Source organism: Alosa pseudoharengus, unplaced genomic scaffold (assembly GCF_046254945.1).
Source record: "Alosa pseudoharengus isolate Yale_2024_CS ecotype anadromous, Long Island Sound unplaced genomic scaffold, YU_APseudo_1.1 YU_APseudo_1.1_scf_12, whole genome shotgun sequence".
Classification (NCBI taxonomy): domain Eukaryota; kingdom Metazoa; phylum Chordata; class Actinopteri; order Clupeiformes; family Clupeidae; genus Alosa; species Alosa pseudoharengus.
Window position 1 is genome coordinate 15474653 of NW_027468587.1, and position 9812 is coordinate 15484464.

At 48.4% G+C, this 9812-nt stretch overlaps 1 protein-coding gene across 1 annotated transcript in view; it reads right to left on the reverse strand.

Moving 5' to 3' along the window:
• bbs9 (Bardet-Biedl syndrome 9) overlaps positions 1 to 9812 on the reverse strand; it is a 144868-nt gene that overhangs the window by 81145 nt on the left and 53911 nt on the right. The window contains exon 20 of the mRNA XM_076280227.1: positions 3762 to 3944. Within this exon, the coding sequence (XP_076136342.1) occupies positions 3762 to 3944 (183 nt within the window). The remainder of the gene's footprint in view (positions 1 to 3761; positions 3945 to 9812) is intronic.

A 9812-nucleotide genomic window follows, 5' to 3' on the forward strand; every position in this document is an offset into this window, starting at 1 on the left:
TTCTTTTTTTGTATCTCTGCAAGAGAATGTGTGTGTGTGTGTGTGTGTGTGTGTGTGTGTGTGTGTGTGTGTGTGTGTGTGCATTTATTATTGAGGATGGGGAGATCATGCGGATTGAAATATGCTAACAAAGTTCTTTTTTTGTATCTCTGCAAGAGAATGTGTGTGTGTGTGTGTGTGTGTGTGTGTGCGCGCATAAGTGTGTGTGTAAGCGAGAGAGACAGAGATAGAAAGTTGGGGAGAGGCAGGAGTTCTCTGACAGAGTCATTAGTGTCTGGCTGGCTCAGCTCCTCTGATGCTATCTGTGTCTGAGGCCGCGGAAGAATGCGCCGGGTGCACCACTCCGCTGTGGCGGTTCAAGAGCCCGACTGAGCGCGCTCAGAGAGAAGGACCTGCTCCTGCTCAGCCACGTGGTATTTCTGACTTCCTTAATTGCTTGCTGTGCCTCTAGTCTTTCTTTCTTTCTGTTGCAGATTGTAATCTGTGCTTAACATACACACACACACACACACACACACACACACACACACACACACAGTGGTCACAGAGGGTCGTCATGCACTGACTACAGCTAAAACTAGAGCACATGTGTGTCCTCTGTGTTCTTGAGTTAATTTGTGTAGGTGCACAAACACACACACATATCTAATAAGCCATGTAACAGTGCAGAAATAGTCTGCTGTGCACCTGGGCCGTACGCACAGCAGGCCATGAGAAGCGAGCGGGTATTTCGGTGTTTGTAGCGGAGGGAGCTGCTCTTGTGAATGGGATTAAGCTAATTGGTAGCAATTGCCCTCATGCCAGCAACATTACGGCAGACATGTGGCTCGCACTATTCTGGGGAAGCGTACTCACCCAAGACAAATATAGAGCAACACGTATGTAAAAATATGGCCACGGGCTAAAAGTAGCGCATGAGCACATATTGGGATGAGGACAAGGCCTCTCATTCTGAACATGGTGATTAAAGTTCAACTGCATTTTGGCTAAGGCCCTGACAAGAGGGGGCAGATGTGTATGTGTGTGTGTGTGTGTGTGTGTGTGTGTGTGTGTGTGTGTGTGTGTGTGTGTGTGTGTGTGTGTGTGTGTGTGTGTGTGAGAGAGAGAGAGAAAGAAGAAGAGGGGTGGGGGTGTGTAATTTGTGTTTGTGTCAGTGTGTGTGCATGTATTTGATCTACTTCATATTTAATCTATTTTTGATCTGTTGGAGTACATGTGCAAGAGGAAGAGAGAGAGTGTGTGTGTGTGTTTGTGTGTGTCAGGTGCCTCCGATTTGTGGTCCTCACAGACTCATATGTGTGTGTGTGCGTGCATGTGTACGTGCGTGTGTGTGTGTGTGTGTCAGGTGCCGCCAATTTGTGGTCCTCACAGACTCATATATGTGTGTGTGTGTGTGTGTGTGTGTGTGTGTGCGTGCGCGTGCGTGTGTGGCAGGTGGCGCCAATTTGTGGTCCTCACAGTGTGTGTGTGTGTGCATGTCATTTTTGTGTGTGTGTATGCCATCTGTCACAGAGGCTGTCTTTGCCAGACTGTGATTTAATTTCTTTCTCTCAGTGAAAAGTTATTTGCAGTAAAACCAAACTATGGCAGGACCAGCAAGCAGACACTGGCTCAGTTTGTGTGTGTGTGTGAGTGTGTGTGTGTGTGTGTGTGTGTGTGTGTGTGTGTGTGTGTGTGTGTGTGTGTGTGTGTGTGTGTTTGTGTGTGTGAGAGACTGTCTACAGCTGGCCCGGGGGTTTGATTAAACTGGCCTGCCTCACTGATAACCTCACGCGGCTTGGAAGTGAGCTAACCGAGCGTGAGCCACTGATCTGTCAATCACACGGCCCCTCAGAGGAACACCAACTCTCTCAGCGCCGCAGTCTCCCTCCCTCGCTCCCTCCCTCCCTCGCTCCCTCATTCCCTCCCTCCCTCATTCCCTCGCTCCCTCCCTCGTTCCCTCGCTCCCATCCCGTCACACTAATAAACAAACTCACAGAGTCAATGCTTCCAGTCCATAAATCAATAGCCTACTACTGCAGGCTGAAGCCTTCACAGGTTAACCAAGTCAAACACACTTGCTCATTAACACACAAACAGGCACACACACACACACACACACACACACACACACACACACACACACACACACACTCCGTCTCCCTGGCTGTCAGGCCGCTGTGTTTTCCCTCGTCTCCTTCAGGTCCTTAGCTCTCCCCTGGGCCTCAGTGGGAACAGGGATCTGTCAGCGAGTTGGAGGACGAGGTAGAGCTTTCTCTCAGCGTGTTTGTTTATGTGACACTCAGAATTAAAGGAACCCCCCCCCCAAAAAACACACACACACATCTCTCTCCCACCGCTACCCCCCAGACAGGCAGCTCTCTCTAAAAGCCTCCATAAATCACACACACACACACACACACACACACACAAACAAACACAAACACACAAGCACACAAACACACACACATAAACATACCACACACACACACACACACACACACACACACACACGCACGAAGAGGGCTTCTCCTCGGTGGCACCCATGTCAGTGGCACCTGGGGAAAGTTTTCTTAAGGAGCAGAAACACTTAGGGGCTTGTCAGCGCTCAGGGAGAGTGCCGAATGTTTACGCTGGGGCTCGCGTGGGTCAAGGGCCCAGGCCAGGGGTCAGCCCCACAGGGAGAGGTCAGGCCATGGCCCCGGCACAGAGCAGGACACCCAGAAGCCCTTGGCTGGAGCTGTGGGCTCCCAGTGGACGGTTAGACTGAGCGGACAAGAGTGAGTCCAAATGTGTGTGTGTGTGTGTGTGTGTGTGTGTGTGTGTGTGTGTGTGTGTGTGTGTGTGTGCATAGTGTCTATGTATGTTTGTGTGTGTATGGATGTTTGTGTAATATGTGTAATGTGAGGTTTCATGCATATACACAGATATGGGTCTAAATGTTAATGTAAATAAACATGTATAGGTGATGGCAGGCATGTTAGATGTGCTCACACAGACTGCCTGTGAGTATGGTGATCATGTACTCAAGTTGTGAACAGCTTCAAGACATGTATGAAGCATTTATGTTGATGTTTATAATCATGGTGCTTAGAAGACGCTTTTGTTCACAGCGACATCAACAAACATTTTGTTTTTAACTAATTAAATTCCCTTACAGAGTGTGTATGTATGTTTATGATTATTGTCATTATTCTCTTAACTGTATTTAGTCTATTATTAATTATGATTGACATGTATTTACTATAAACTGTCATTTTAATTTATAAATAAATAAATGATAAGCCTTTAGATGTCTTTGAAGATCCTAAAACAATTAAAACAAAGAGCATTAGGTAAATCATTACTCCAATGAGGAATCCCAGAAGAAAAGAGTGTTGAATGAGACCTCAGAGTGTTGATGGCAGGCTGACACAGCAGACTCGAGCAGTGTGTCTATATGGGTGTTTATGAAGATCTATGTGTAAGTTGGTCTCTCTAGCTTTCTGTGCACTTGAGTGTCTGCGTTGGGGCATTCACATACACTCTCTGTGTATGTGTATGTGTGTGTGAGTGTGTGTGTGTGTGTGTGTGTATGTGTGTGTGTGTGTGTGTGTGTGTGTGTGAGAGAGAGAGAGAGAGAGAGACAGAGAGAGAGTGTACGTGTATGTGTGTGTGTATATGTGTGTGTGTATGTGTGTGTGTGTGTGTGTGTGTGTGTGTGTGTGTGTGTGTGTGTGTGTGTGTGTGTGTGTGTGCGCAAGAGAGACGGAGATAGCGTGTGAGTGTTTTGTGTTTCTCACCAGCTGCGGTGTGTCCTGCAGCAGGGGCAGCAGCGAGGCCTCCAGGATGGTGGTCTGGTCCGAGCCCAGGCCCTGCCACAGCGACACCAGCAGGATGACCAGGTGGGTGGCGCTGCGTAGACGGGCAAAGGCCTGGTGCAGGTTGGCACGGTTCTCCTCCGCCGCATCCGCCAACGCAATCACCTGGGCAAGGAAGAGAGGGAAGTTCCATTCATCCTCAATTCATTCAAAGTCATGTATTGACAATGCTAAACTTTTTCAATAGCCTGTGGACCAAAATGAGTGGTTAATCGTGACAATAAAAGTTGAATTTAGAGAGATAAATGGAAGGAGAAAAAAAAGTGAAGCTTTGACAGTGCAAAGGAAAAGGGCCATTTTGAACATATCTGCATCCGGCAAAACAATTCCGATCGTTTCAGGTCAGCTCAGATTCACTTAAATTCATTTCAGCTTCAATTCCGTTTAAGCAACAAGCCTTGTTTTGTAGGAACTGAGCGGGATCGGAAAACATTTCAAACCTCAACCCGTCAACTCCTCGGGAAGAATCCAGGGAATTGCATCCAAAAGCCACGGATTCCGAACACACTCGCTCTGAAATGGTAGAAAATCATCTGCTATTACTCAAAAACACTTTCAAGAGGCGGGGGCCATGCCAAATGGCTCTTTTTGAACCGTGCGGTACACAGGGGTCGTCATCATCGGTGCTGGGTGTGAGCGGCGTGTGAAAACGGGAACCAGACAGTTTATCAAGCCAGGCGGAAGAGGGGGATATGAAAAGCTGCTGACAGAGGAAGACAGATGGAGAAGAAACAGTGAGAAACGGAGAAAAGAGAGAGAGAGAGAGAGTGAGAGAGAGAGAGAGAGAGATGCCAGACACAGGGAAATGAGAGATGGGGCTGCTGGCTCTTTCAGGGGCCAAAAGGTCTTGCTTGACCAATCAAAACACACAAAAGTCTCTGCTGATTCCGCACACAGCTGATGGCTTCTTTGGCAAGGTGAGAAACAACATATCGCAGTCGTATGAACACACGCACGTATGTCCCAGCAGATACATAGAAATACACACGCACTAACGTGCACTCACACAAACACACACATTTGTACACACATACACACACACACACGCACACTCACACAAACACACACATTTGTACACACGTACACACACACACACACACTAACGTGCACTCACACAAACACACACATTTGTACACACGTACACACACACACACACACACATGCACTAACGTGCACTCACACAAACACACACATTTGTACACACGTACACACACACACACACTAAGATGCACTCACACAAACACACACATTTGTACACACATACACACACACACGCACACAAACACACGTGCACTCACACACACACACACACACACACACACACACACACACACACACACATACACACAGGCCACACATTTTTGCGTGCCCTGAAAAGGGCACCCCCGTAACACGCCAGGGAGCACGAGCGGTTACGTCTCTCTCTCCGCTGTCAAGCGTGTCACTCCCGTTAGACGGGCCCGACCGCCGTGCCACTGGCTACAAAAACACGGAAACGGGATTTCAAAGGGCGAAGAAAAAAAAAGCCTGCTAATAAAGATTGGTGTATATTGATAAAAAGGGCTGCCCTGCCAAGCCAAATGGGAGGCTGAGTGAAGGGGCTTTTGTGCGGGCCGAGGGCCGCCCTGATTGATGCCAGCTGACTGAACAAAGGCACATTTAGGCCCCGGGGCTGGAGATGTGGAGCTCGCAACTGCCCGCCTCCCCGCCACACACACACACACACACACACACACACACACACACACACACACACACACACACACACACACACACACACACACACACACACACACACACACACACACACACACACACACACACACACACACACACACACACACACACACACCTCACATCCGTGAGAACCCGCGGGGAGGCCCCCTCCGTCGCTGCCTACCTTAACCTGTGTGTGTGTGTGTGTGTGTGTACAGTACAACTCTACAACAATATGCATATACACACATGGGCACACATGCACACACACATGCAAACAAAAGCCTCCTCCGCCTACTCAATCATTTAAAGATTTTCCTTTTGATCGTCAGTTCGTCACTTCTTTACTCACTCAACCCATTAAGTCTTTCACAAATATGCACACACATTTCACGCACTCGCTCTCACATGCACTCACACACATTAACACTCAATGCAACCGGATGTAGAGGTGGGATAACCTACAGGAGATTGACTGATCCAGTGTCAATAGAACAATCCTTATTCCAGCAGAAACGAATGCAAATGGCAAACACACATGATAACTCTGAGTGAGGGCTGGACTGTCCCCCTACACACCAACCCAGGTTCACCGGCCTGCCTTGAGCTGGCAAGCACCATCACTTAGCTAACTGTCAGCTAGGACTGTGGTTCAGAGTGTGTGTGTTTGTGCGTTTCTGTGCGCACGTGTGTGTGTGTACGAGTGAGCGTGTGCGTGTGTGTGTGTGTACAAGTGTACGAGTGTGTGTGTGTGTGTGTGTGTGTGTACGAGTGTACGAGTGTGTGTGTGTGTGTGTGTGTGTGTGTGTGTGTGTGTGTGAAATGAGAAAGACTGCGTGTCTGTGCATAAACTGTAAACTGTTGATCACAGAGAGACAACCAGCGGAACACTGGACCACAAAGCGGGGGTGGGGGGGTTGTGGAAGGTGGTGGTTAGATGAGTCGACCACATTGCTGGGGGGGACCCTGCTCTCTGTTCTGCACCCACCCCCTCAAAAAAACCAACCGGCCTCACTGTGGCTGCCGCCTTCCCCCACAGCAGTGCATTCTGCAAAAATTACATGCGCTAAAAATATGCCTCAATTTGAATACAACATTTACAACCAAAAACAAATCCCTGCCATCGCCAACGGGACGAGGCCAAGAAAATATATTATTCCTTGAGGGACGCAACCTCAAATTGAGAGGCAGGAGGAACAGCCCCTAAGGTTTGGGATAAACAGCGTTCTCTTGCCCCAGAGGGGCTTTATTTTTAGAGCGGGGGTGGGCGACGGATACTTTTGGTTTCTGCGGCACTGCTTGCACCTTGTGGAGAGTGAAGAGGCCCATTAAGACACACAAGTCTTCTTTTTCTTCTTCTTCTTCTTTTCAGAGGGTTAGGACGCGGTGTGAATGCTAACCCCAAAATACCCCAGCCGAAACCGAAAAGGGAAGCCCCAAAACTATGAAGCCTTGAGGGGATGAAAGAATAGACATGGCTCTGCGCTGGCTGTCGACCGGAGGAGGGTGGGATTGGACCCTTGTGGCTGATCGAGGGGGGTGGGGGGGGTGGGGGGGGGCGGGGGGGCTTCCAGCCCCCCACAATGCCTTGCCTGTTGGTGGCCGGTGGGACTTGGTGAGCAGTGCAGCGTTCTGCATTATTCAGCAGGGATTGTGGGTCTGTGATGAAAGTGAGTGGGGGAAGGCCACATGGACCCGACACACGGCCTCAAGAACACACCGCATCATTGTTCCACATGTAGATGTGCACGCTGCAGATGATGGAGGGGAATTCTGCTGCATGTGTTGGTGTCTGTGTGTGTGTGTGTGTGTGTGTGTGTGTGTGTGTGTGTGAGAGAGAGAGAGAGTTTGTGTTAGAAGGCAATACATCACAGGGCGAGGAAATGAGAATTCCTCAAATGCTTGGACAGGGGGCGACAAGGACCGGCGTGTGTGCATATGCACATGTTTGTATGTTCAAGGTATATAAATAAGCGTGCGTGCCATACGCTAAGAGTGACAGAGTGCTGGTGCGGGTGCTGTAGGGTGGTTTGGAGGAAATCCATGCAACTCGCTCAGGCCTGCTGAGAAGGAAATGTCCAATCGCTCCACTTTGCACTGAGCCAATGTGCACAAGCACTCCGGCGCGCGCGCACACACAAACACACACACACACACACACACACACAGACAATTGAATGTCTTCCAACATGAACTGTATATATACGCTCACATATACACACAAACAAAAGCAAATGCAAACACTATGTCCTTGGCAGGAGCACTTCACACTTGTGGTGGAGGGGAAAAAGTCCAACATATACTGTACAGTGCAAACAAACCTCGGAGTAGAAAACTGTATGCAGAAAGCAGAATAATGTTTGGGGCGGGGAGAGAAGGAGAAAGAGGAGGCAGAGAGAGAGAGAGAGACCTATAGACGCAGTGGAGGGAGATGGAACAGGCAAGGTGACGTGGCAGCAGCCATTTGTCAGTGAGAGCTACAAATGGTCAGCTTCCAGTGATAGTGGGAGAGACAGTCAGAACGAGAGAGAGAGAGAGGAGAGAGAGAGAGAGAAGGAGAGAGAGAGAGAGAGAGAGAGAGAGAGAGAGAGGGTGCGTAGGAAGATAGGAGGGACACTAATGCCATTGACAGACCGCTCTCTCGGCCCAACAGGGACGTCAGTCTCCATTATGGACTCCTCAGTCAGAGCACCCGCCTCAGTTTTTCCAGCCAATCATTAAAAAATAAGATGCAATTAAAAGCTGGCTTTGATTTCGACGGCAATTAATGTGTCCCTTTCCATTTGCTCCCCGCCGGGCCGTCTTCTCTGCCCATGAGCCCTGCGCCACTAAATCCTATTAAAGGAGGGAAATCCTTTTTTTAGCGTCGGGGTTTGGTGAGTAGAAGCTAATGGCACACTATAGGGGGCTTTCAGTGCAATTTTCAGTCAGAGCCGTCATTTAGATAATCGTAAGGAAATCTTACGATTCGGAGGTAAATCACCAGCAAGCACAAGTGAGACATTGTCAGGTACTATGCGAGAGCCACCTGTTTCACTGACATGACTTTAAACCTTGCATAACTATAATATGCACCTCTAGTCATGTAGGCTTGGTTCAGACCTACAATGCAAAAACAGTGATGTCTTTCAGCTTGGAATGGATAGGCAAAGCTTTGTCACTGTGGATGACGTAAGTAAAAAAAAAAAAAGAAGTCCTTGAAGTTGAAACTTAATTAAACTAAAAGAAGCTAAGAAGAGTAAAAGAGGAGTATGATGAGTTTGTTCTCAAAGGAGGCTCACTCCTACACTTCCTGTCGTGCATCACCATAACCTAAAAATGAAACAATATCCAATATGTTTCTAAACATAGAAATTACTACAGTCCCCATCACACAATAGAATCATAGATTTTCTAAGAGCTGGAAAACCTCATGCAAGAAAAATGTCACATACACACTGTGAAAACAGTCACCTAAATAGCCCTGAGGCTGGCACACAACACTTGGTTTTTGAAAAGTAAATGTAAATAAAGATTATATTGTATTATTATTATTTCTGGATCAGTTTTGCCTGCTGAACATACAGGTATGATTCAAGAATCAAAACTTTATTTTTACTTGTGAGACTGAACAATGCTTGTCAACTTTGCCTCCTGCCAACTACCACAGTGGCAAATCTCTTTGTTTCTGTGAAATCAAGAGATGTAGAGTAGAGTGAGACAAAGGAACGGGGAGAGAGGAAAAGATGGACAACAGGCAGAGCAGAATAGGTAGAAACAGCCAGGGAGAGAGAGAGGGAGAGAGGAACTGAGAGAGAGGTAGAGACAGACAGAAATAGGTAGACACAGCGAGAGAGAGAGAAGGAGAGAGAGAGAGAGGGAGAGAGAGAGAGAGGGAGAGGAGGCCAGGCGGTAGGATGTGATGTGAGGGGGGTAGAGACGAGGCGATCGTCTAGCATCGTGCCAGTGAGTGATCCTAGACAGTAACGTCTTTTGTCTTTGGTCATGGCACAGAGATAACGCCGGCCGGGATCAGCAGAGCTACTTGGCACACACTATTCATGTTTAGAAGATCAGCCATCACACAGATCCCGGGAGGGAGAGGGACAGGGAGAGGGAGAGTCAAGGCTTACACACACACACACACACACACACAGGGGAGGGTGTAAGTGTGTGTCTGTCTGTGTGTGTGTGTGTGTGTGGCGGGCTGATAGTATCTGGCATCCCACATGGGCAACCTGAGATTCCTTATCAGCGCCGGTGGAAGGCTCCAAACCG